General features: G+C 39.8%; 2 protein-coding genes across 2 annotated transcripts in view; one reads left to right on the top strand and one right to left on the bottom strand.

The window, feature by feature from the left end:
• PLEKHH2 (pleckstrin homology, MyTH4 and FERM domain containing H2) overlaps positions 1-17,750 on the bottom strand; it is a 54,245-nt gene extending 36,495 nt beyond the window's left edge. The window contains exons 1-2 of the mRNA XM_054630007.2: positions 17,621-17,750; positions 13,216-13,345 (exon numbers count right to left, since the gene is read on the bottom strand). Coding sequence (XP_054485982.2) covers positions 13,216-13,345; positions 17,621-17,700 — 210 coding nt within the window. The 5' untranslated portion in view covers positions 17,701-17,750. The remainder of the gene's footprint in view (positions 1-13,215; positions 13,346-17,620) is intronic.
• A 6,816-nt stretch (positions 17,751-24,566) lies between these two features.
• Positions 24,567-27,141, top strand: part of THADA (THADA armadillo repeat containing) — a 153,210-nt gene continuing 150,635 nt past the window's right edge. Inside the window, exons 1-2 of the mRNA XM_077175845.1 lie at positions 24,567-24,632; positions 25,869-25,964. Of these exons, the coding sequence (XP_077031960.1) occupies positions 25,889-25,964 (76 nt within the window). The 5' untranslated portion in view covers positions 24,567-24,632; positions 25,869-25,888. The remainder of the gene's footprint in view (positions 24,633-25,868; positions 25,965-27,141) is intronic.

A 27,141-nucleotide genomic window follows, 5' to 3' on the forward strand; every position in this document is an offset into this window, starting at 1 on the left:
CCCAGTTATGCTGCTAGTCACATGAAACCTTTAGCACAATATCCATACAAGGACAGAATCATCATTTTCTATCAATCAATAACTAAAAATGGAGAAAATGAGTTTTCAGAAAAAAAACAGAAAACTAACAGAAAAAAAAAAAAGCAACTATGACTCACCTTCCAGTACTTTCTCATACAATACAAAACCCCAAAGTCTACACTATAATAATACCACAACACACCACTGATACAAGAGCAACAAACATTTCACAATCCACATGGTTATGGTCAGGTCTCCAGTGAGTTGTTTTGCAAGAACAGTTCTAAGGATATGATCTTCCCAGTCATTCATTTGCCAGATGGACAGGGAGATAAGCCTTCTTTGTTCCTCTCTGGTCACATATTTAATTTCATATTTAAATGACCTCATGTTAAGATTTTAACTTTGAGTTTCATTTTTGGAATTTTGACTTCTAAGGTTGCTTTCCATCTGTCTTTTTAGTTTTACATTCAAACAGAAGTTTGGTTCGCAAGACTCACTTTAATATCATTTTTCAGACATTTATTTTTTAGTGAGTTGGGATTCAGAAATTGTGGTTATTTCTGAATATATGGTCAGCTAACATTTCACTGGACTAAAGGCACTGTGCTAAACATAGTGGAAGTGCAGGTACTAATAATGAACTAATACTCTATAATGTTCTGACTTAATATTATGACAGAAAACTATTAATATTGTGACAGAAGTTATAATATTATGACAGAAAACTTCAGATATTTATATTGTGAAATTCACTGATGAGTAGCAAGTTGTTCAGCAACATTCACAGGCAATTTGGAAATGCATGGCAGCAACTGGCAATTTATGTTCCATAAGTTAAGGACATTTCATCTGTAAGGCAGTATCAGCAATGTGACAGATTTAGTAAATGCAATTAAAACCTGAAAATGTTGCTTGCCAAGTTCACCCAGCTGCCACTGCAGTGCAACCAGCTCCAACTTGGCTTAAAGCTGCAAACAGCTGGGATCTCCAGCATCATCTCATGATCTCTGAGTGTTCTGCTGCTCTCCTACACAACCACTGGAGTCCTGGAGAACCCAGTGCACTGAAGGCTCCTTCCACAGCTGTGCACTGACCCTGCACAGTGCACCTCTTGTCAGGAACACACACTGCTGCACAGGACCAGGAACAGAATAATGTGTTCATGTAGATACTGGGACAAAGAATATGATTGGAATAAAGCTGTTGCTAAGATGAACATAAAGCCAGGAGTCAAATAAGATGAGAGAATACTACCAAGTGAAAGATCATTCCAAGATTATAAAGGGAAGAACAAAGGCTGGTTTTGCCTCTTCAATAGTTAACTATTGAAGGTTTCAAGAAGGTGTGCTAAGAGTCCTTGTGTGGTCTCACAATATGGATATGTCAGTCAGCTTCCTGGCAACAACTAAATGTGAGATTTTATTTGCAAAATTTCTACAGGGTTCTTCAGTTTCTTTTAGGAGACTTCTGTTAATAAAAAGCAATCCATGTTATTCAGCAGTTCAACATGGTGAATGCCCCAGCTCAAGACACCTCTTGTGTTCTTGACCCACATTGGATTGGTGCAAATCACCAATCAAATATCATGGCTACCAAACATGATCAAATATCATGGTTACCAAACGTGAGCACATCTGTTAAAATTAAATTTGCCAGCATTTCAATAATTGTGGTGCTGCATAATAATTACTGAGTGAGTCCTGATTTTCCCATTATTTAGAGTTTATATAGGTTTGTTTTGCAGGGTCTACTGTAACAATAATGAAACTTTAAAAACACAGTTTTTGCCTTTTGCATAAATAATCACCAGATGGGTTTTCCTGAAAAATTAGATTTACATCTATACTCTGACTGCTTTGCTTGTTTATAAGCCTGTGAATTAAACAGAAGAAATGACTACCATAGAATACTCTGAAGGCTATCAAACATGCTGGGCAAAAGATTGGAACAATTTCTAAGGGAAGAATTTTTCTTCACAAACAAAATCTAACCTTAAACCTTCTTCTTAAGTGAATGACAAGTTTCTCAACAGTGAGCACAGCATTACTGAGAGAAGGGGGAAATACAAGCCTGGTTGAATAGCTAATGGTTTAAATCAAGTCATGCTTTGAACTCATCAAGAATAAAATGCTGTGCTAAATCCTCTGTACCCAAAGACTATGAAGGCCATTTCATACCATGCATTGATAGCTTAAGGTCCTCAAATAAAAATTAAAAAGAAAAATCCTTAACCTGAGGATGGATGTGACAGGTAACAGCAGCCATATCCACAATCAGAGGCAAATGTCAGACACAGAACTCTCAGCTGTGGCAGCATCCTGAATACTGACAACCAACTCTGACTTTATAAAGAATTCCATTTGAAAAAAAGAAAGATCTGTTGAACCAGACCTCTGCCCCACCAACTTCTTTCTGTATACACCTCAGCAAATTGCCAGCATCACTGGATAATGTTTTGTATCAGCTGTTAGGTGAGACATTGCTCAAATGAACTACAGTCTGTAAAGGATCAGCTGACATAAAGTTGACTTCCCAGGAGAAACACGGAGGCCCATCATGTTATTGATAACATTTGGCATGTGATATATGTTTAAGCTTAATTTTCTATCATGTCCTAAATAAGGTAAGTTGAAATAATGCCCCAGTTCAACACACCTCTTGTAAGGAATTGTTCTTGTCACCCACATTGGATTTGTGCAAATTCAGTAAGAATTCAGAGATGTCCTGTCATAATCTATGCTGGTTTTTATTTTACAGTCTTAATTATACAAAATATAGATGCATGTTGACTAAAGAACACAGGTACAGAAGAACAGATGGTACTTTACCCTGCACTTTCTCCTTCTGTCTTTAAGTGAAAAATCCTCTTACAATTTCCAGAAAACAGATTAGTGCATGCTGCATCAATTAATGAATTATAGAAAACAGTTTCTATTGTTAGAAACAGATTTGGTTTTAAACTTAGTAAGGAAATAACTACTCTACATCTGACGCTCATCAAATTGAGCTATTTTTGTTCAAACAATGAACAGAGAAATGCCACATGTGAATAAATAGTGAATGCTTTGAAGAAACATGGCAGCAATAAAAACAGAGGTGTACTGCCTTGGAGGTCTGGACATTGAAGTACAACACACAGTCACTAGGAATTTTGTACAATACAAAGGCAAATCATAACGTGATTCCTCCTCAAAGGGTCACCTGGAAGTTTCTTGGCTGTATTCAGAAATGTTGAACATACATCCATTTTTGTGCAAGTAAAGAAATTTTCATTTGATTAAAGCACATATTACATGAAATTAGCAAAGGGTATAAACTCAAAAGTCATCACTCACAAATTTCAAAAATATGCCTTTTGCATGCATATATGTGTATATAGACTTTCATTTCTGCACATATATATAGAGATCATTATTCCTGAAGTGTGTAGTAGAGAGAAATTACAGCATTAAAATTATAACTTTCTTGTTACTTGAAATAGCTTTTTAACAATTTTAAAGGGAACATTTTATTTTAAATTGAAAATTGTTATAGTTAGTTTCTTCTTGAAATCTGAAAAATGTTTGTGATGTATAGGAACAAACTCCTATTTTTTACCCAAGTCAATATTCAACATAATTTATCCCATTCATGTTTGAAATTCACATTATAATCAGTGTATAATATAGTGTCTCCTAGTTTTTAGTATTATAAACAATACAGTTGTATCACATAGATTTTTTGAAATACATTTAGGAAAAAATACAACCAGTTATGAACAAAAAGAAAGCATCACTCCTCTGTATGCCTTTCCAAACATGTTGATGATAGGTCAAAGTTTTTAAAAAGGAAAAATGAGGTAAAACCTAATGTTTATGAACAATTTGTCTGTTGATGAAATGCAGAACTTCTAGTGATCTGAGAATAATATGTTTAGAGTCTGTTGTTTTCCTTGCACTTAAACCTTTCAAAACTTCATCATCTGAAAAAAAAGCCCAAACTAAAAAAAAAGCAGTAAATCTGCCCATTTTTAGATACAGTGAACTACCAGTTCTCAGATCACACAGGACTTACCAAAACCAGAGACATGGGTATATTGTTGCTTCTATAAATAAATAGGAGAAGCAATTGAGGGATAAACCTACCTCCAACTGTCTTTCAGAGGTGCCAGTAGATGTAAACAGGTGATGAATACACAGAGCCTGGCAGCTAGACCACACTCATTTTTCACATTGAGTAAAAAAGATTTTAGAAGTGCCTTCTAATAGAAGCTACGAAGACAAAAGATCTGGGGAGGTTTTTTGTGTGTGTTTGCTGCTTGGTAAATTTATAAATGATTTGAGATTATGCCTGCCATCTACTACATCTAACCAAGATTTCCCATTTTTACTCTATATTCCTATGTTTAGACCAAATATTTTAACAAATCTCTGCATTTCCAGAAGAAAAGTTAGTACTTCTTAAAAGCAAGTAATCTGCTTCTCAATGACTTTGATGACACCCAGTTTTCATGTTTTACAATATGCTGTGCCAAATCATATAAAGCCTTGCACATATTTTTTAGTTAAAAGCAATGGTAAAACTGTTCTAGAAGCATGACTTACTCTTTTTACAAAAAGCCCTCTCTTCTAGTTGTTTAGCTTAGGAAAATACAGTAATATTCCTCCTAGTTCTGTAACTCATTTATTAAAAACCTGACTAGGTATGTTCCATCCATATTTTCCAACATTATTCCTTCTGCCTTGACATTTCTATGTATTATGTATTCTCTATAAGGGCAGTGGTAGATCTTTATAAGCTACAATGAACTTTAAATATGACCTAATTAAGCCAGATAGACAAAACAACTAAAGAAAAGAGATTTAAAATAGATATACTAACATTTCACAAGAAAAATAAACAAGAAGATCATTTGTAAAGAAGGAATTAGCACATGCCTTGGGGAAGAAATACTTTGTTCTTTATTGACTGATTTTTTTATTCCAAAGGGAACACAATAATTAGAGAGATTTATCTTTAATTGAACAGCTTTGCATTTAACTTACTAGCAGAAATCCATTTTGTTATATAATCTAGGAAATGATACTTCAGACCCACCTGCATTTATAAAATTAAGTATGCCTTCAGTAAAAAATTTGTATTTTGGCACAATGGATTTTCCCTAGAACAATATGAAGCCTATTACTCAGTTTTTTAGTCCTCAAAATGAAGAAGTGCTTTCTGAACCTAATCTTTTTTGCCACAGATCTCCCCAAAAGGGCTAAGTAACAATGGGGCTCAAATGTTCCTTAGGCTACTTACAGAGCAAGCATGTATTGTATATGAAATTTTATGGTTTGTTATTGTTTCCTACATGAAAAAAATTCAGATAAAGAATTAGTCACGTGGATTAAATTCAGAAAACTACAGCCTTTTATTTCCTTTAGATCTCACCTGAATGCTTCCCTAGGTCATGACTACTGCAACACAGCTTAGGCTCACAACCTGGCAGTTTGCAAGCTGCCACTTTTTAACGCTCACCCATGGTTTTTCTTCTCCCATCTTCTTCATTTTTAATACCAATTAACAGGTAAAAGGCTACAATTCTTCTCATGAACAAAGCACTGTCAACCATTCATCTGCAAATTTGCCATCTAACCAATTCCTTTTTACTTTGTCAGACAAATGTAGGAAGGGTAAAAACAATTTGATTCTTTGATGTCAGAGTTGAATCTATGTGCACAGATATATGTACACACCCCACAGACACACACCACTTCTGCAGATGACCAGCAGTTCTACAATCTGCATGTGCAGAACTGCAATCCTGTTCACTTCTAACTACAGAACTTCTGGCACTGCTCTCCTAGGTAGGCAAAAGTCACTTCTTAATTGCAAGCCTCTCTTACTTCTCCTTTTTAGCAATTCATCAAATTCCTATGAACTGTGCTTAGCACAAAAGCCTTTCCTTAGAACAAAATGAAACCTCCAAAAATTATCAGTCTCTATTTTCTCAGTTTCCAAAATGAAAAAAACACAGGCTCAAAATTTCTATTGCTCTCCTTGATTAGACTACTGAGTTATTTTACTTCTTTCAAGTTCTTTTCAATAATTAAACATGACTTTAAGAATTATTTAGCTCAAAAGGTTTTCTGGTGGTCATTAAATGAGTGAAAAGTACATATCAAAAAACAATCTTTCACATATGAGTTGAGTTCATTGTAGTCAAATTAATTACTTCTTTGGGAAATTATATAACTTAAAAATATAAAACAGAAAAGCCCAGAGAGGGAACTTTTCCAGAACTGGTAGTCTAGGACAGCTGCCAGCAAACATACAGATTTTTAAAAGTTAAATTCAGCAGTGGGATTTGAGGAGGCAGTGTAGTGAAGGACAATTGAGCCACAGGTAATGCTGGCTCAGTAACTGTGCTTTTCCCAGTGTCAGTCACAGAACTTTCCTAAGCCTGGTAAAACACTAGGAAATTTCCTCTTTCTGGTAGTCATCTTTCCCAACTCAGATCTTATCCTGATAGTTAAATTGCAGACACACAATCAAACACAAATTAGGTAGATGGCCACTCTTAGCACAGACATTATCAGAGCATTCAAAATCTTGAAAATAGTGGAGATATTGTTCAGCGAGAGGGAAGAAGGTACTAAAGCCCTTTGGCAGGCAAGGAAAAAGAAGTCTCACACAGTGCTTAACATGAAAAAAACAAACATATATCAAGAATACGTTCATCTGCTTTGTTTTGTACTGATGGCTGTACTGCAATTGTGGAAATTCTGCTACCTGTGTCTCCCTGAACTGTGGGTTCTGATTAGAGCTGAAACATGAGCGTCCTCCTGAACCAGGATGTGCCACTGCTTGAGAGGTGATGGATTGGGAAACAAAGGTACCACTCACAACCAACATATCCAAAAAAGAAAACTTGACTGAAACTGAATTTATTCATGCCACTGAAGTGTATAGGACACTTTGGAAACCCATGATAAAGGAGCAAGAGATTCCAGAAATATATATATGGCAGCATGTTGCACTTAAAAGACAAGACAACAGGTATTTAAACCAAGAAGGTCCACTCCCAGGGAAATGAAAATTGAATGAGCAAAAAGAGTTCTCACCATCAAAAATGGGGAACAAAATTTTGTCGATCCTATAAGTGAAACGCTGAACAACTATTAGATTGGCTAAGGACCCACTATCGCTGTTTCCACAACTTCTATCGACTTCCCCGTGTTAGGTGGGCTGGAACAGAAGTGAATACTGCCAGACAGGAGATATTAATCCTCTGGCCTCACAGCAAAGGCTGTGTTCTTCATGCCATTACCCAGCCATGCCTCTACAAGAACAACTAATTTATTGCTTCCTGAGTTCTCTTTTTTTTTTTCCATTTGGAACCTCCTTAGAAAGAATGTCGTCTTAAGATGTACAAAAACTACAAAACAAAAAAAAGCTCCACCATTTTAAAAAGGCATAGCATAAACTTAATAACAGACAAGGAATAATAATGAAACTCTAAGGTAGGTATTAAAAAGGTGTAAACAAACCTACTACTCTATTTATATAAACTTTTATTCTCCTTAACTCTCCCTGCTTTCTCCTATTTGTACCTTCCTAACTGCAACTGTATTATTCCTCATGATGAGAAAAATTTTTAAAGACAAGTAAATACTGAAAAATAACCTTCATCTGAATAATTTTTGTTCAATTGTGTTCTGCTCCCCTTTACCCTTCATAATCCTTTGATTGCAAATGGAAATACTCATTGTGCTTTTTTACAATTTTTATATTGGCAATAACTGCGTAAGTCCAACGAGTTACTGACTTTTCCTCCAAAAACATTAAACATGAAATTGCCATGCCAGAGATAACAAAACAGACTGCATCTGCTTCATTTTCAAATGTCAAATGACATGCCATAAATAGGACTGTGAAAGGAATAAAAAATACAGTGGGATATGGATTTAGCTGTTGGTTTGTAAGACAAAGTTCAAAATGCTTTAAGCTTTGGAATATACTGAAAATAGTAATTAGTCTAAAAATTTATTATCATTCAATTTTCATAATCTGTTCAGAAAGCATAAATAATATCACATTTGTGATGTACACACTCATTGCTAGCTGAGCATGTATACAGAGGATATACAAGTGGAAGGTTAAAACAACAAACATATGAAAAGAATTCTCTCTCATAATCATTTATATTTGTTGAAAACCACTTAAAGCATAACATAATGACCCTCAACACTGCAGGAAACAAACTTGGAGACATTCATAGGAAACTTGAGTATTACTGGACAGCCCATAACACAGCAGTTGGGTTAGTGCCGTATTCAGTCCTTATGGGGTCTGATGAAATTCAGTGGAGGCTGCCCAAGTGAGAATTTAACACAGCTATGTAGTTCCCCTACTAAAATGATTTTTTAGTGGTAGGAAGAACATCAACTTTATACCTTATGTTGCATGCATATTGTAGGTGAAAAATGCACTTACTGGGAAAAGAATGAAGGTCACCAACTTTTCCTGTGACTTGAAATGCCATCTGGAAGCTAAACTTGCAGTAGAAACATGTAATTTTTTACTTAACAAAGGGTTTTTTTGTAAACTCTCCACATACGTAAGACTCGAGCTGCATTAAAATACAGGTTTCTGCTTAAAGCTCAGTTCCACAGCCATCCTAAATTTGGCTTACTAGGATACTTTCTAACATCATTCCTTAAATTCCTGTAAAGACCTCTCCCACTTACAGCAGCAGCTTCTGCTTCAAACTTCAACAAGGTTTCTTTCTTTGCATGTTAGATTTATAAATATAGACTTTACTTGGCAAAATGAAAAAATATTAAAAACAAACAACAGAGAATGGATTAAGTTTTCTGAAAATGCTGTATATTGCCTTGCTTCTCTCTCTTCTCCTCAAGTTCAGTAAAAAAATTAAAGCTCTGGTAGCTGTACTGCTGCAACACATTTACAATGCAAATTTCTCAAACTCCTCAGCTGAGTTTCAAGGATGACTACTTCCTAAATTTACAGAACACAGTCAATAGTTTGTTTTTCTGAATCACAACACTTCTGTTAGAATAATAGACTTCTCATGTTAATTCTTCATTTATTTGCAGGGGTGCCATTTAAATAAAATAACTTTGCAAAGATATTTGATTTCTCGTGTAAAAGAAAAGTATTTCAGTTAATCCAGCCTGAATACATTTATGGGCTCACACAGCTCACAACTATTGGAAATGGAAATGATTCAAGACATCCCTTATTTAAATCTGATTCTAGACTAAATTATACAACAAGTACAGGAGGAAGAACCCAATGGCAGTTTCTGGCAAATCATACACATGGGGTGATAGGATGTAAATTCCTTTCCCTGATACTGTCTTGCAGAGATACCTCTCAAACACAGGCAGAAGAGCAAGGCTGGAGAATTACCACCAATCCATTTCTCTTATCTTCCTGTTTTTGTCACAGTATCATTCTGTTTTCTACAACAATTACATTGTATAATACCCACAGGGTTTTACGTCTGTCACACCGCAGTGCTGTGATTTTGTTGCTGCTTTGAAGTGGAACACTGTCTGCTGCTATTGTTCAATGTTTCAGTACACATTTCATAGAGTAGAGATGATTGTAAACAAAACCACAAATAAAGGCCTGTGCTAATCAAAGTAAGGGTGAGAATTATTTCTGACACATTTGCCAATGTGTTTCATTCTATAACAAGTAACAAGTCCAGAAAGTACCTATAAAGCCTGATATCAGCTGCTTTATTATTTTGTCATTAGTATCAGCATGACTGTCAACACCTGGCAAATTGGGTCTTCATTACTCCCTTTCCTATTTCCCAAATATATTTTTGAGTAACAATCCCACACAGTTCAATTTCAAACTAGTGGGATTTTATCTTTCCTTTAACCAATACTGAGAGCTGTCAGTATAATTTCAAAAATTAAAACGTGAAAAAATAACCACTGAGTTATTGGCAAATGAAATCAACTCAGAAATACATGCAAAGATTTTATTGCCCATTTTGAAAATGGTTGCTTTTGAGTTGTGCCAAATTTCTAAATTTGCAGATGAATATGATAAAATCTTATTATGCTCTGACCAGACTTTGATACATGTCCCAGCTGAATTCCAGTTTATGAGTGAAAGATTCATATTAAAAGTCAAAGTGGCACTATAAGGAGAAAGATAATTTTTCAAGAAGTCTGCTAATGCTCTGCTCTGGAGAGTATTATGTCGAATTTGCCCAACTGAATACTTGTTGGACCTGTGGTCTTCAACAGAAAATGTTTCTCTCATGTAACTCCTGTAATCACTTTGCTTTTTCTAAAATTTCTGAGAAAGGTAAGGCAAACTAAAACAAGAGGGCAGTAACATAAATTCTGAAGTTTTTTATCTATTTGAGAGTCATATTTCTCACAGATGAGAGCTGAATTTGACTTTGAATACTTTATTTTGAGCACAGTGCTGAAGAGTTGTGGTTTTATCCATCTTGTTTTGTTTGTTTGGGTTTTTTGTGTTGATATTTGAAATTATATGGTTATGCATATATTGCTATTAATTTAAGAGGATATTTCTAGCAGTTAAGAGCCTGTAAATGCAAACTGTAAATGAAAAAAGTGAAAAGTCAAATATCAAGCATTCGAATTTCTAAAATCTTTCTTAAAACTTATATAATTTTGTGAAGTACTGTTCATGAATCTTAACTTTTTGGTTACCAAAACTACAATCAGCAGCAGTGCATAAAACTTGGTAGTAATGGCTGCTAGAAGGTTGTCAGGAATGTCATGTCCAGTGTTTAGTCACTTTCCACCCCAAAATGCAGTGATCCAGATGGGGTAAAGAGACAGAACAGATACTCCTGATCTAACAGCTGTGACTGTGTGAGCATCCCATGATCTGCTGAGTGTTACAGCAGCAGGGCTGGTACTCTTGGATGGATATTCTCTCCCAAGACTGATGATAATAACTTGCTCATCTCTGAGCTTTGCTAACTACAATGAAAGGCACAGGTAGTTTTCCTTTTTTAACTTCTTTTGTTTTTAAATTCTTAAATGAAATTTCAAAGGATGGCATTTGCATGGTTCGTTATTCTTCCCAAACCTAATATTCTGCAATACCTCTTCAATAAGAGTTTGCCATACAGAAAAGTTGCAGGATTAGGAGAAAATTAAGAGTTTTCAACCACACTGTGTTCTAACAGCAATATTTTTAGTTAGGCCAAAGCAGAACTATTTGGAGTACTAACTGTAAGTATACAATTTCAGTGGAATTTGATATTATGAAAAAAGTTTTTTATTAGAAGTTGTTTTACACTGCTGTAAATTTTCATGCCTACTTAATGAAAATAAGTCTAATGCAGAAAATACTATATTTCTTTATTCCATTTTTTTCCATCTCAAACTGAGGTCAAGTGCCTTCATAGAACAAATAAGGCCATGAATAGATGAAATTAATAGTAATAAATTGCCAAATTTTATTCAATTAAGAACTGGATGACATAGTTGAACCAACTCTTGATCTGTAAGTCTGATGTCTGTAGTAAGTAAAGTAGTAGAAAATGTAACAGCAAAATTAGGGTGCATGTGGATAAGTATTATAGGTAAAGAAAAAGTTAAAGTGGCCCTTAAAAAGAGAGGTGTTTGCTTAGAAATCTAAGAAGTTTGAGGGGATCACTAAGGCTGAAGATAGGGAGGGTCTGGTTATTAGAACTATTTGAATTTTGCAAAGTGTTTCAAGGAAATAAAAACCCATTGGTTAGGAGGAAATGTCCCTCATGAATTACAAAAAGGGCTGAATAAAAATAGCACATTTTTGGTTACTTGCTGCAGTGACCAGCAGCTATCAGGGGAGATCTGCAGAGATCTCTTGAGGGCTCATTGATGTTCAAGGGAGACATTTGGTAACAGACACTGAGCAGTGAAGTGGCAAAGTGTTTGGTGGTGTTTTGTTATTCAGGATAAGAGAAGCTTTCTGACAAGCAAGATTTAGTGGACAGTCAATAAAACAATAGATGACACATAGGGATATAAAGGACTTTGAGTAAGATCCTGGAATTAAGATAGGTATCTCCATGGAAACATTCTCAATTGTCAATTTTAATTTAGCTGTCAAGGAAAACAATGTTAAGCATTATTAGGAAAGGACTGGAACACATCTGGAACTTTGTACATCATCCAGAGTTCTTGGTAAATACAAAAATATGTTTCTTCCTGCTTTAATACTATTTAGTTCTTGCCCCCACCAAAACATAGTAAAGTGGGAATGATTCCCAGAGGACTAAATGTGGAGATCAAATGTATTTATGGTTTCAAAGGGAGAATGGATAAATCCACAGAGAAGAACAATTAACTTACATGTGAAAAATAAAAGTATTTTCACTTACATACTATCAAGTTATCTTAATTTTATTTTTCTTTAGGGGGAGCAATAGATGGAAAATTTAGCTCATACAAGAGTTACTAAAATAAAACATTTTAATTAGAAATTCACTGAAGTGAGTCTTAATGATGACATAGTTACAATAAATCTCTAAGATCCTTTGTCTCTTGTACTCTTTTAATTGCCTTGTTCTGTCAAAATAATATCAGGTAAATAAAATGGTGGGGATTTTATATTTCAGATACGGGCTCAATGAAAACTGACTGTTGGGATACACACATTTGAATATGCCAAGTGAAATGTTTCTCCACTGAAAAATAAAGTAAATATTTAAACAATATTTTTCAAATTAAATTATGCAATACTTTTCAACTTTCTGGAACCAGAGACTCAAATGATAAGCCATGTTGGAGATTTCTTCTTATAAGAAAATGAAGTCTGGTAAATTATATGATACATTAAAGAATACTGGGGAACTTAATACTTCTGGATTTTCTCTGTGATGATTTCTGTGTCTTAAATCACATCTCAAATACTTAATAAATGTGTTAAATATTATTCAGTGTTGTAGAAGTGATTACTGGATACATATTTTTTCTGCAGGAGAGTTGCCAGTGTGCTCTTACTTGAAAATGAACATTTCTTGCTGGCAATTCTGATGTGTAAAATTCTTTCACAGCATTAAACATACATAGTTTCCATATATTTTGTTGTAAAAAGCTATTTTTGCCCTTCTGAAAAAAACTCAGTACTTGTAATCCCAAACCATGACTTGTGATCGACCCCCATAATAAAATAAAATAATTTATACATCATTAAAATTCATCCCATGAGACCTACCTTTTCTGCTAACAGTTCTCTGATCTTGCTTGCCTGGAGACGAAATTTCATTAACTGTGACTCCAAAGTTAAACATCTTTCCTTCCAGTTTACAGTACCTTCTGGCTCTGAAAGTTCAGCCATATTTATGCTGGAAAAAGAAAGGGAAAAAATCCCCATGTCAAATTCAGTCTGCATTTAATGTCTGACTTTATTTTAATATGCATACTAACCTATTTTATATAAATCTAAAGAATGCCCCCAAATTTTACACAAGTACAGTTTCATAAAATATGGTAAAAGTATGTTAGTTTTCTGAGGCCCTTTTCATAACTATCAAGTTCTGAAATCTATGTTGATAATATTTAGGTTTATTGTATTTTAATTTCTTCAATTACCCTATGGCTGCAGTTATTTTTCCTTGATAAGCAGAGACACATCTCACATTTTAATCTTCAGTAACTGCATTTATCCTTTCTTACTCAGGGAACTGAGCTTTTGCTTAGCAAATGTTATATAGATGTAACTGCCTGTGAGTTAGTAGCACATTTGGTTTTATGCAAGTTAAATGTTTAGCAGACCACTCTTTTAAAAGTCCTTTAAAATTCTGCTTAATCAAATTGCCTTTAAAATTCAATATCCTTAACAAGATGGAAGTTTCTGATTCCAAATGTGAAGGTGGGTGAGCAAATGGTCTCTAATGGACCCCCCACATGAAAACCAATCTTTTTGCATTAGCTGTTTCAGGTCTCAGGACATCCTGGTTGAGGCATGTTTCAGTCTCAACTTTGTGCTTTATCCACATTTAACTGCTCATGCCTTCTGGAAATTAGCCTCAGTGCCCTTCTGGACAAGCATTTCTGGAAAAATGATTCAGGATGAGAGCTGGCTCATCATGGTCTGAGTCTGAGAAGCCAAGAAAATCATCTGTGTGTAAGCAGAAGGACTGGGCTCTGTTGTATTCCAAGTATTTGTAGACAGTTTAATAAAGTAAGTGGATGGCTGAATGTAACCATTCAGTCCAAAATTCCCTTGCTAAGTAAAGGCCTGGCCTTTTCAGGGTTCTGGACACTTAGGTTTGGCTTTGAAAATAAAGCCTGAATAGCTCCTAAGTATCCAATTTATCTCAAAAATAATAAACATGTAAAAAATAACATTCAGTGGAAGGCCACTGGAATATCACAACAAAGAAAGAACTACAAGTCATAATGTTATACTGCATGTTTGTCACCTGAGCAGTGGGACATGGATGAGGAGAGGCAAGTAGCCACTGTTTTCAGTGTGATGAAGGAGGCTGATACAGGAAGATTAAGGCTAATACAGATCTCCACACTGCCAGTCCTGACACAGCATGGATGAGTAAGTGACTCCACAGAGAGCCCCCCTCCCATGACTGTCCCAGGCCTGCAGAAGCCCAGCTTCAAGCACTTCCCTTCCTCTCTGCATTGGAAGAGGCAGCCCCACCTGAAACACCTCAGCTGGAGACCCAACACCTATGAATTTATCTTCTCCATTGTTTTTGACAACAGGAAGAAAAAAGGAAAAGCACCACAAGACAGATCGAAGTCCTTCACTTTTCTTTGCTACAGTGATATTTTCTATTTCTCTTCTAAATTCCCATGTCTCATGTGACTCTCAAATTCATTTTAACTAAGCAGGTGAAAAACCCTGGCTCAAAACTTTCTTTCCTTTCCCATACCCTAGACTCCTTGTTTCTTTCATTCCATACCTTAATTTAGAAGGAAAACTAGGAAAGAAAAACTGTGGTTTGTAACATTTTGCCACAATCACTTGTCTGAGGGTAACTGCTCCATGTTTTGCTCTTTCTTCCTTTGGTCCTGCAGGCTGGGATTCAAACTGCTAAGCCAGAGGTTACAACTATCCTTTTTCAGGAATCTCCCACTCAGGAATCCCCAGGGAATCACTAGGATGTAAGTACATTATTAAAATAGTTTCCTAAGCTGATCCTACAACACCCACATTCTAAAGACAAGCATTTCAACTGCAGTCCTCCTTGGTGACCGAGACACCTCTGGTGTTTTTTGCCATTCTCCTTTTAAGCTTAGCAGAAAATTCCCTGGACTGTCAGGGAAGCAAGCTGCTCACTGTTGTCCTTTCCCTAATCCATGATCCTCTCTGCTTGTCCAGAATCCCCCTGTTCAAGGGAGGAAGGTGCCACTGCCAAGCAGCAGCTTCTCCTATTTTGGAGGGGAGAAGTATTTTCAGCTGCAGATTTATCTGAATTCAGGTCTCCTAAGTAATGAAGAGTGGCAACATGTTATTAGACTATTTAGGATATTTTAGGATTTTCCTTTTTAACTAATTGCAGCTACATAAAACAGAAATGGACGAGGCCAACATCTGGTTAACAGTGGGATATTTCAGTGTTTGTGGCCGTGAAAACACAAACGGGTCAAGTAATGAAAGAACTTTTGCTTTTTGATAGGGTGCAATATTACAGGGTGGAGTTAAAAATGTTTGTCTTTCAACAGACAAAACATTTGAGTAGATGGATTTCTGTCAGTGAACAGTGTGTCCAGCCAAGTAGTTTCCCAATGTCCAAACTCATTAATATTCCACTGCATAAACATTATGGATAAAAAGATTGAAAATAACTTTTTATTGTGGGTTCTTTGCTAGAGATTGTCATAATTTATTTTGTATTTTCCAACAAGCCAGTGGGTTCTGGAAATATTTACAGGCACATAACGCACTGTTTACACTTGCAGAGTGAATGATCTTACTTAGAATCAATGACTTCCTGTTTCTTGTCTGATTCCCCAAGGGAGGATAAAAATGAGTTCATCTTCTCTTGGCTTAATAGAGTACTCTGAATCAGCACTCAAACCTACACAAAGCCCGCCCCTTCTTCCTGCTCCCGTTCCCACCGCAAAGCCCTCCGCTTCTCCTGAGCCTTAAAAAGTTAAATCTTTTGAAAAGTAAACTAAAAAAGCACACATTAAAGCCTTAAGTTCTAATTATGTCATCAACAATTAATTGAGACAAGTTTGACAAGTCTGGAAAGATTAAATTTGTCTTTTTCATTTTTTAAGTTTATAAACCTCTTTCTAGGCTTCAAGAAGTCAGAATGTCACATTCTTCCCAAAGGGATTGATATAATTTCCTTTTCTTTGCTGTCTGCTTGAAAATTATCAAAATACATTTCAGGGGGGAGGGAACAATGTTCTACCTTTTTGAAGCGTGTTAAAAAAAATTACATATTCCTTATCACATTGTCAGTGTTTTCCTCTGTTTTTAACAAAATGCAGTGTTTAACTAAACGCTTCATATTCTGTCCGTATGTTCTGGATGTCCTTTCTCTGCTGGAGAAAGTTTGGAAAGTTCTTTTCTTTCAACAGGCATGGGTTTGTGCAGTACATAGAGAATTCCCTTCACCATCCTGAAATATTTACTGGCCTAAATGCATTTGGACCATACCTCTTGAATTTCAAGTCCATTTCTTCCATCTTTTCACCCAAACTCAGCACTTATAAATATTTTTGGTGCCATAAAGATTGGACTGGAGAAGGGAAATGATGAGACACAAAGTGGACCTGTGTAGGAATCAAGGAAGTCATTCTCAGGTTTGTTGCTGGCCAAGGCCCTTACTCACCTCCAAACACTGGTCACTTTATTTTCCATTTGACTCATTTTGCATAATCCAATGCTCAAACAAACTGTTGCCTGCACTATTTAAAACTTCCTTCAAAATCTGATGTAGGAATGCTTTTTCTGCAGCTTCCTAGGTATTGATGAGGTTGTTCCCATGAAGTGACGCAGTCAGTGGGTGCTTGCCTGCTCCAGCCCCGTGCACAGACCCCCACAAACCCCGATTTCAGGAGCCAGGCTGCCTCCTCCCAGCTCATTGCTGCCTGCTCGGCTGCCCAGTGTCAAATGCGTGCAGCAAACAAGATTAAAGCACACAAGATTATTTAATGTCCTTTTCCTGATGACAGCAAGTTTTAAGTCGCAGTGTGACACCACACTACATCCCAATTTAATTTCTTGAAATTCTGAAAGCTAGCCGTGTAGGTATCTCAAAAGTATCGCAGTTTTGCACGTTTGTTTGGGAGTTGTGTTCTCCTCGCTCTTCTATATTCGGGAGGACGGTAGGGATGTGGCATGGGCACCGCCAACGGGAAAAGCGGAGCCTGGACCTTACGGGACCTCAGGCACGCCAGTCCCCAGCCGCGGGGACACCGCCTGGGGACAGCCCGGAGTCCTGCCGTGACCCGACACCCCGCGGGGATGTGACCCAGCATCACCCTCCGCCACCCGCCGCCCGCCGGTGTCACCGGGGGCACCGCGCCGGCTGTCCCGCCGCGCCCCGCCGCCGGGACCGACCCCCGCCGGGAAGGGCCGGGGCCGGCCCGGGCGCTGCCCGCTCGCGAAGGGAGGGAAGGGGGCAAGGAAAGGGAGGTCAGACCTGGCCGGCCGTGGCTCGCCGCGCCGGGCGCCGTCCGGGCTGTGGGCGCTGCCCGCGCCCCTCGGCGCCCGCCCCACCATCCCCGGGCGAGCGGCGCGGCCGCCTGAGCGACGGCCCGGGCGGCCACTGAGCAGCGGGGCCGCCCCCGGCGGGGGCCCGGGCGGGGCTTGCGCGGCCCTGCGGCCCCGGCAGCTGGCGGGAGGAGCGGCCCGGAGCCGGGGCCCGTCCCGGGCTGGCGCTGCCGGCGGGATGCGCTCTCGGGGCCGGGGCCCGTCCCGGGCTGGCGCTGCCGGCGGGATGCGCTCTCGGGGCCGGGGCCAGTCCCCGCGTGCTCCGGCCCCGACGGCGTCCCCGGGAGCGGACGATGGAACCCGGCTGGAGGCTGGAGGGCTTCGAGGGCAAGGCTGGCGGAGGGGTCCCAGGAAGAGACGGCCTGCCCATTTCCCATCGCTGTTTTTAAAGTTCCTTTGTGAATTAGGAATTTTTCCTCTTAGTTTCGGAGACGATGTTAGGAAGAAGCATTCCGCTTGCTCTGCAGTTCCTCGGCTCCAGCATTGGAGCTCATGTAATTGAAATTACACGTCTTGTGAAAGGTCATTTGTCAAGTACATACCGGAGGGTTGGAACCGTGCGGTCCCCGGGGCAATGCTGGGGATATTACGGTCTAAATGGGTGTCGCTGAGCTGCCCTATCCGATAGGTAACAACCCACTTTGCATTTGAGTTCCAGCCGGGATAAAGCAGCAGGTGCATGTGCTGCTGAGTCGTGCAGGCAGCAGGCTCTTGGTCCCCTCCGGCTGAAAAGGGCTGAGGGTACATCTCGGGCAACCAGCCGTCTCTGTCTCTTCCAGAGGACTGACTGAAGTATTACAAAGTATCTGGAAGAAGTAATTAGTGTGTTGCCTGGCACGTAGAGGAATCTTCCTTATACACGTTCATTTGGACTCAGATTTAAGGATTCTATTTTGTTTGGATTATGATTTATGGAGGCAAAATATTTCACAGACTCTTCTGGTGCATAAACAAACCACACTGCACCATTCCTCTGGGGGTTATTTATAATGTAGGTGTGCAGAGTAAACTGCTTGTTCACATCTGTGAGTCATTTAAAGTGCAGTTTTTTCTTTTGGAAAAAAAAAAATAAAACCCAGGTCTTAGAAGCTCAAATATTCCCCATCTGGTTATACACACAATTTCATTTTTTCCTATTTAGTTCAGTACAGGCTCCAATTTTCCACCCGCTTGCAGTGACCTTAGAGTATCCAAACAACTTCACTGAAGCAGTTTCATTTGCTGGTACTTTCCTAAGTGCTTCGTGTATTTTTTAAACACTGGTCGCTGAAAAGAGTGTGAAAAACACACTTGGTTTTTAGCAAGGAGTGCATTGTGTTCCAGCCGAGACCTCCTGCATAGAGTGTTGGCTGCATTAAAAACACATGAGGTGAAAAAACCCTTTCTTTGGATTACAAGATTTAGCCAAAAGAATCAAAATCATCATCAGGTTCCTAATGAGTGCTATACAAAATTATTCAGCCCTGGCGTTCAATGAAAACTTTGTCCGTATCGTTTCCTCGAATAGCGACACGCTCGCTCTCTCGGGATAGTCCCAAGCCCTTGGATCCAGAGTGACAGAGCTGGGGGAGGCTGCGGGAATGACGTGCTCGGACCGCAAGAGGGAGAGCAAAGCCTGCTCGCTCCACGAGGGTTTCTTGCAGTTTGTCTGGTGGATTGACATCTTCACTGCCCTCTCAGTAATAAAAATGCCCTGCAGTGATGGAGCTCTCAATATTGATACAGAAGAAGGAATAGGGATCTTCAGGATTTTCTCTCAACTGCCCTTAGCTGTGATGCAGAGGTGGCTAAAATCTGTGTTCCATTACTGAAGGGAATAGAATTACAAGGTAGAACAACTGGGATGCATAGAACAAAATACAAAAATACAAACTACAATTTTATTTTGTAAATAGAAAGCAAGGGGGAAAGCCATAAATCTTCTGGGCAAAGACACAGAAACTATTGTACATGTAAGCACAGATTCAGGAAGAGAGTTCTTCCTCCTTACTGTTGTTGCTGATGGAAGGTACATACAAGCAGTAATAAGTATGCACACATTCCTGAAAATATGTGGAGAAAGGCAAAAACTGATACACAGTACATTGTAGAAAGAAACTGCAAGGTATTTGCACTTTGGAGTGATCATTTGTTAGCTGGCTCTCTGCAGAAGTGAAACAAAGTCAGAACATTAAAAAATATTTCTCTCTGCAATGTGACTTTTAAATATTAGCCTCCACATGGGCTGAAGATGTTGCAAATTTTAAGTGTCTGTAATTGACTAAATGCAAGAAAGTAAGTTCTAAGTTTCTGGTCATCTTGTTAAACAATAACCTCATCTGTTAAAAAGTATTATGAACATTGTATTGCAAAACTTCTGCTCTAGGGTGTGAAAGCTAATCCAAAAATTGCCACCAGCTTCATTCCAGAGATGATCAAGTTGTCATCATATCTGCAACTAGAATGTAAAATTTTGCGTTTATGAGACTTTTCTGCGTATGAAGAACGTCATTCTGATGTGCTGGACCAGGACCTTACCCCTTCATGACAAAAGGAGCTTTTTCTGGTCTTTTCTCACACAGATAAATATTGAAACCATTTAAGTTTAGGTATTTCAGTGGTGTGTCTACAGTTGGACATGTATGCCAGGAAACATCTTGTGATTCTAAAATCTTAGATCATACAGCGTCTTCTGTAGGTTCGTTTTTGTGTAGATTCTTTGAAAAGGTAACATATATATTTGCAACAGAGAAGAAGGTTCCCATTTTTTACACTAGTTGCAATTACAAAACTGTGATATAAATAAATTTATCATTTTCAGGTGACAGCCAAATTAATTTAAAAGTATCTTTCTTGACAGAAAACTTTTAAGGTATCATTTAAGTGGAGGAAAGGAAGGGAGAAAGATCATTCCTGTTCAATTATTATTATTATGAGATGACTTAAAGTGTTTCTTTTTCAAGGCTATGACTTGTCTTTCAGTGACAGAAAAGTGGCATTTTATCTAAATAACCTCTAGGATTTGTGCTTTGTGCCTTTGGATGGAAGAATCTGGAGTTACTTCACTTACTAATAAAGGCTTTTTTAACTTAGGAAAACTATAGTTTATGAGAAGATCCATGGCTTCCCTTTAAAAGTTCAACCTCTTTTTAATTATCTGGCGCCACAGAGTGGCAAAATTCTATATTGCTCTAAATAATCAGTTTCTGAGAGTTTTCAAATGATCATATAATCATGTCCATCTGAAAGAAACATAAAATAAAAAATATTTTACTTACTGGTACAGGCATAGCTCAAGAGGGCTAGAATGTACAGCCTAAACATTAAAGTTTCTGTGTATGGGTTAGATTATTTCTTTTGAGGAGAATTTTCCCTGGTGAATGTTGATTTGTCAAAACTGTAAAGTTTGTGAGCGTAAACCCAGTGGTCAGGAAAAAAAGCCTTCTGCTGATTTGCAGAAATATGTTGAGACATCCTGTGTCTCAGTGACAGTGAAAATGGCTGTACCTGGTCAGCCAGTCCAGTGCCCACTCACTTGATTGTTGTCCTCAGACAGTGCCCAGGGAAGTGTCAATACTCCAGAATCCTGTCCCAGTCACTAGAGGTTCAGGGACTTTGTGAGCCAGAAGTTTTGTCATTTGAAACATTTCTTGTTTGTTCTTTTTCTCTTGGGATTCAGTCCAGTTACTTTTGAACAAACATGATTTTCAAGATCCAGAATGTCCTAAGATGATGATCTCCATGGTTTAAATAATTCATTTGGTTTTAGATGTCACCTCCTTGTTTCACTTGATGCCCCTAAATTTTTGCAGAGACAATGAAAAATGTTCTTAAAAATTTCTTTTATATTCCATTTTCTCTTTCAGAGTAAAGTGATGAATTTTCTTTAAGGGTTTCACAGCAAGATGCCCCTCACTGTCTTTGGCCATCCCTCATATCCTACCTCACCTGTGGCAGTCTTACCACATTCTGCACACAGTGTTTGAGGTGTAGGTGTATTTATGCTGTGACACAGTGATGTCCTCTTGCTTGATTTTTATTCTCTCCCTAGCAATTTCTCATGCTACGAGGCTTTTTTGGTGGCAAGATTTGTGGCACACAGCAGAGCACAGCACAGCCACAGCATCAGTAATTCAAAGGTCTGTTGCTCCTTACCAGCAGATCAGATATTATGAAAATGGTGTGACTTACCTTTTTAAGGTAGTTCAGCCTCATAACCCTTGCCTGGTGAGCACTGGTGTGTGAGCTAGTTCTGAATAAGGTATTTTGACTACTGGAAACTTGGTGCTCTTAGAGAACAGAGCAATTGATGTGTGTGGGTGTTGCATGTTATCATTTCATTCCTCTAGATGCCTCTTTGCTTTCCTTGCACTAGGAAATGTGGATTCTTTGGGTGTTACCTGACAGCTCCCTGGCACTGATGTTTCTCCTAACTGGAAAAACTTGGGGAGAGCAAAGCTCTTTTGGAAAGGAGAAAGTTACTGGAAATAGTGTCACAGAAAATGAGCTGGAACTTTGGAAAGGTTTCCTGAAACTGCCCAGCCTGTAGAAAGAGGATCACAGTGAATGTAAAATATGTAGGTATTGAACTGGGCTGAAGGAGCTGGGGACTTTGCTTGCACTAAGTGAGGATGAGGATAATTGTCTGATTTGTCTGGAAGGTTAAGTCTCTTAAGAGCATTCAGTCTCTCTTTGAGCTGAAGATAATCCAGCATTTAGAGTAGGTCACTGGGACAGGTAGTGCCAAATAACTGTGTCAGTTTCCTTGAAATGGCTGAATGCAAAACAGGGAAAATTTGATGAACTAACAGTGAAAAACTCAAATTACTTTCTTTATATGTTTGTATGTGGTTTAACCTTTTCTCAATTCCTTTGGCCATTACCATGTCAGAAGTCAGAAGGCACTGTGAACCTTTGGTGATACAGAGGGATACAGAAGTTTGCTGAAAGTCCTGAGCATACCCTAATGGCCTCTGGCTGCTTTAGATTGTTAAGAAAATCACTGTTGGGTGAAAATCAATTGGCAAGGAATGGGTTTTGTTATATTTTCCACTTTTTCCTTACCTAAACATTGCTGCTCTTAAATCTTTATGGAAGCATGACTGCTATGTTGAGCTGCCCTTTTACAGTAGTCACTTTTGCAATAATTATTTTCATACTGAGTGCAAAAGTTGTATCTTTGCTAAATACAACTCACAGACTTGGGAAAGGCTGTCCCCATTTGATAATCTATCACTTGCAAATGATGTGCTTATTACATACATTATATTCTTGGGACCTGGGAGGATTGTGAAAGGCACAGAACATAGGTGTTGAAAATGGAAAAAAAAAATTCTGGCTAAAAATCATAAAATTATAGAATGGTTTGGGTAGGAAGGGACCTTAAAGTTCATCTTGTTCCACTCCTCCTGCCGGGAGGGGGCAGCGACACTTAGCACTAAACCAGGTTGCCTAGAGCCCCATCCAACCTCTCCTTGAACACTTCAGGGATGAGGCATCCACAGCTTCTCTGGGCAACCTGTTCCAGTGCCTTTCCAATGTCACAGCGAAGAATTTCTTCCTAACATCTAATCTAAACCTATTCTCTTCTAGTTTGAATCCATTTCCTCTTGTCCTGTCACTACATGCTCTTGTAAATAGTCTACTTCCATCTTTCTTGTAGGCTTCCTTCAGATACTTGCAAATTTACTAATGTATAAATGCTTATATTAAAAAAAAAATCTGGGTTTGTTTCCTAATTTTAGAATTTTAGAAAATGTGAAAATGGTGGCAAATTAGGGACTGTTGGAAAGGATCAAGAGATATGGTTATGAGGAAACAAAGGGAGCACACTTTTCAAATTAAGTTTATTTAACTTTTCAAGTTAAACTTTAAGTTTATTTAACTTTTCAAATTAAGTTTATTGAATTTTCATGAAGTGTGTAGTCAAGCCTCTTTCTGCTCCTTGGATAAAGGGTTTGTGACTAGAGCAGCTTGATTTGTGTTGGATGCAAAATAGCATTTGCTGCCTCTGGCTCTGAAATGTAGTTGGCTCTGGAGGGAAGCCAACCAGCCACTGTGCAGCAAGGACAGCTGACAGATTAGGCTCCGAAAGACACAGCATCCCTTTAAATCTGCTGAGGACATTCAGGAACTGAGGAGGGAGAGTAACTACTGGCTAGAAACACAAGCTAAGGTCATCATGGGATACATCAAAGTTACCGCCATTTTTTTTCCAGAGTTGAGAATACATTTAAAATAAGGAAAGATAGTTGTGTCTTACAAAGTCCAGTGACCCGGGAGTGAGTCCAGAGAAGGGCAGTGGAACTGGTGAAGGGTCTGGAGCACGCATCCTATGAGGAGCCGCTGAGGGAGACAAGGTAGTTTACCCAGGAGGAAAGGGAGGCTCAAGGGTGACATTTTCAGTCTCTATAACTGCCTGAAAGGAGAATGTAGCCAGGTGGGTGTCGTCCCCTTCCCCAGGCAGCTAAAGATAGGACAGGAGAACACAGCCTTAAGCAGTAGCGGGAGGTTTAGGTTGGACATTAGAAAAAAATTCAGAGAAAGGGAAATTAGAGATTGGGATGGGCTGCTCAGGCAGGTGGTGGAGTCGCCATCCCTGGAGGTGTTTAGGGAAACACTGGACGTGGCACTGGGTGCCGTGGGTCTGTTACATGGTGGCGTTAGGTCACGGGCTGGACGCGATGACCTCAGAGGGATTTTCCAACCCCATCGATTCTGTGACTCGGTGCCTCACGCAGGTTCATCTTTTAGTTAGGACAAGTATTTGCCACGGAAAGGCGGCAGCCGCTGCGGCCCCGCCGCGCAGCGGCTCCGGCACCACCGGCCCCCCGAGCGCTCCCGGCGTGAGGCGGTGCCGCTGTGGGGCCGGGCCGGGCGTGGGGCGGGGCGCGCCGCGGTTGGCGGCGGCCGGCACGTGGTGGGGCGGGGAGCGGGCACCGGGAAGGGACGCGGCGCCGCGGGTGAGGGCCTGCGGGGGTAAGGGGCGGGCGGCGTTGCACCGGTGCTTCCCCTGCCTGCTGCTGTGGCGCTCTGTGTGCAGCCGCTTTTCCAGGCGGGCGCCGCTGTGCTCCGGGCCCTCGCTGCCGCCGGCGGGAGGGAGGCCCCGGGCGGGTGCCGGAGGCGGCGTGGCCCGGCCCGGCCCGGCGTCCATCCGAGCGCTCGGTGCCGCCGTGGGCGCGGGGCTGTTCGGGCGGGGAGGGCACGGAGCGGCAGCGGGGCCCGGCCGCCGCCACCTCTGAGGCGGGCGGGCCGGCTCCGGTCTGCTCTGAGCGGCCGGAGGCGCGGGGGGCGGCCGCGTTGGGCCCACAGGTGGGGCGGGAGAGGGGATCTGGAGAGCTTCCCGGAGCTCATCAGTGTGTGCAGAGGAGGTGCGGACAAAACGTGGCCCGGCTCCGTTCCGTGGTGCCCGGTGGCAGGGCAAGGGGCCGTGGGTACAGACTGAAACACGGCGGGTCTCTGAGAAGCGCCAGGTGTGGCGTGAGGGTGGCCGAGCACTGGCACAGCTGGGCCGGAGAGTCTCCATGCTTGGAAGCATTCGAAAGGCACCGGGACAACATGTGCCTGGCTGGCTGGCTCCAGGTGGCCCAGCTTTAGCAGGAGGTTGGTCCAGATGAGCTCCAAAGGCCCCTTCCGACCTCAGCTGTTCCATAATAACGCGCTTTCGAGTCAGTGACACTGTAGCACATATTAAATCACCACTGCCATTCAAATAAGACCTTGCTATTTGTAACATCCATAATAGCAGAGTTGGTCGGTTTGCTTCACAGTTCTTATTTGGCGTTGTTACAGGCTGAATGAGTTTTGAACAGCAAAACTGAGTAAGGGAAGTTTTGTGGCATTAATTCCTCAATTCTGTATGATGTTTCCAAATGGTGATCCAGGGTCATGCCACAAACGATGTAACAAGTGCAGTGAAATCTCAGTGAGACAGTGTGTCATGTGTACAGCAATTCCCCTTTTCTATTGCTTCCATTTGCATCGTGAAGTTTGGATGAAATGCTGGAAATAGCTGAAGTTGGTAAATCAAAGAGAGCTATTTCCTTGAGAAAAATTGCACAGATAATGCAACAAACATTTCAAGACAGTAGGACAATGAAAAGACCATTATTGTAGGAAATGTTTGTAATTATGTTTTTAAAACCATGTGACCTGTTGTTTTGATTTTTTGTTTTGTTTGTTATTTGTTTTTTAAGCAGGCATTTCTTAATCAGCTAAAATGGTTTTAAAGAAGAAGAAGGAAATTCAGGTGGATGCATTCTTTCTTGATCATCATCAGCTTGAAAAACTTCAGAGTAAGTAGGGTGCTTTTTTCTGAACTAATGTATTTCTCTTGTCTTTGAGTAGTTACTGAAATTGAGCTGGTTTTTTGCTTGTTATGTTTTATTTCTAGTGGTTTTGTTTTGTGAGTTTTAGGTGTGTTTGCTCTGCTGTGGGTTGTTTTTGTTGTGTAATGTCAATGACTTCTTACCTTGGCAGAGTCAAAAAAAATCCTTTAGAGCATTGTGGCTTTGGTTTGAAAACTCTTTACTTTGTTTTATCTGCGGTGTGAAGGTAGTAAAAGGTCCTATTTTTAATCCTACTTGCAGGCCTGTAATTCAGTGATATCTGATGTGTTAGCCTTAATATGTGGGATAACCCTGAATTTCCAAGAGTCACAGAATGATTGAGGTTGGAAGGGTTCTCTGGAGGTCACTTTTCCAGTCTTTGTGTTTTCTGTAGTTAATTTGTTTTAAAGATACTGTTCAAATGGTATTTTCTATTGTGGGGATTTTTTTTTTGTTTGATGAAGGAAGCTTCCAGTGACATTTACTGTAAAAAAACCTGAAAAATAAGTAATGGAAGATTTATAAACTAAAGTTATTATGAGGGAGCACTGGTGAGGCCCCACCTGGATTGCTGATCCAGTTCTTGCCTCCCCAGTCCAAGACTAATATGGACATGCTGGAGAGACTCCAGCTAAGGGCTAAGATGATGAAGGGCCTGGAGCATACCTCCTGTGAGGGAAGGCTGAGAGAGCTGGGACTCTTTGGCCTGGTGAAGAGAAGGCTCTGGGGGATCTTAGCAATGTGTAAAAAATACCTGAAGAGAGGACATATGGGAGGCAGAGCCAGCATTTCTTCTGTGCTGAATAGTGATAGGACAGGAAGGCATGGCACAAACTGAAACACTAAAGATTCCCTCTAAACATATTTTTTAATGTGAAAGGAAACACTTTTTTAATGTGAGGGTGACTGAGGACAGGCACAACTTCAATAGGGAGTTGGGGAGTCTCCAGCCTTGGAGGTATTCCGAAGCCACCTGGCCGTGGTCCTGGGCAGGCAGCTCCAGGTGAACATATTTGAGCAGTGGGCTTGCACCAGATGACTCCCAGAGGTCCCTCACTATTGTGTTCCAGTGAAACTGATTTTTTTTACATTTGTTAGGGAAAAAAAGAAAATGTTAAGGTGTTAGGAGACTTAAGGGTTTGTG

Source organism: Agelaius phoeniceus, chromosome 3 (assembly GCF_051311805.1).
Source record: "Agelaius phoeniceus isolate bAgePho1 chromosome 3, bAgePho1.hap1, whole genome shotgun sequence".
NCBI classification, from domain to species: domain Eukaryota; kingdom Metazoa; phylum Chordata; class Aves; order Passeriformes; family Icteridae; genus Agelaius; species Agelaius phoeniceus.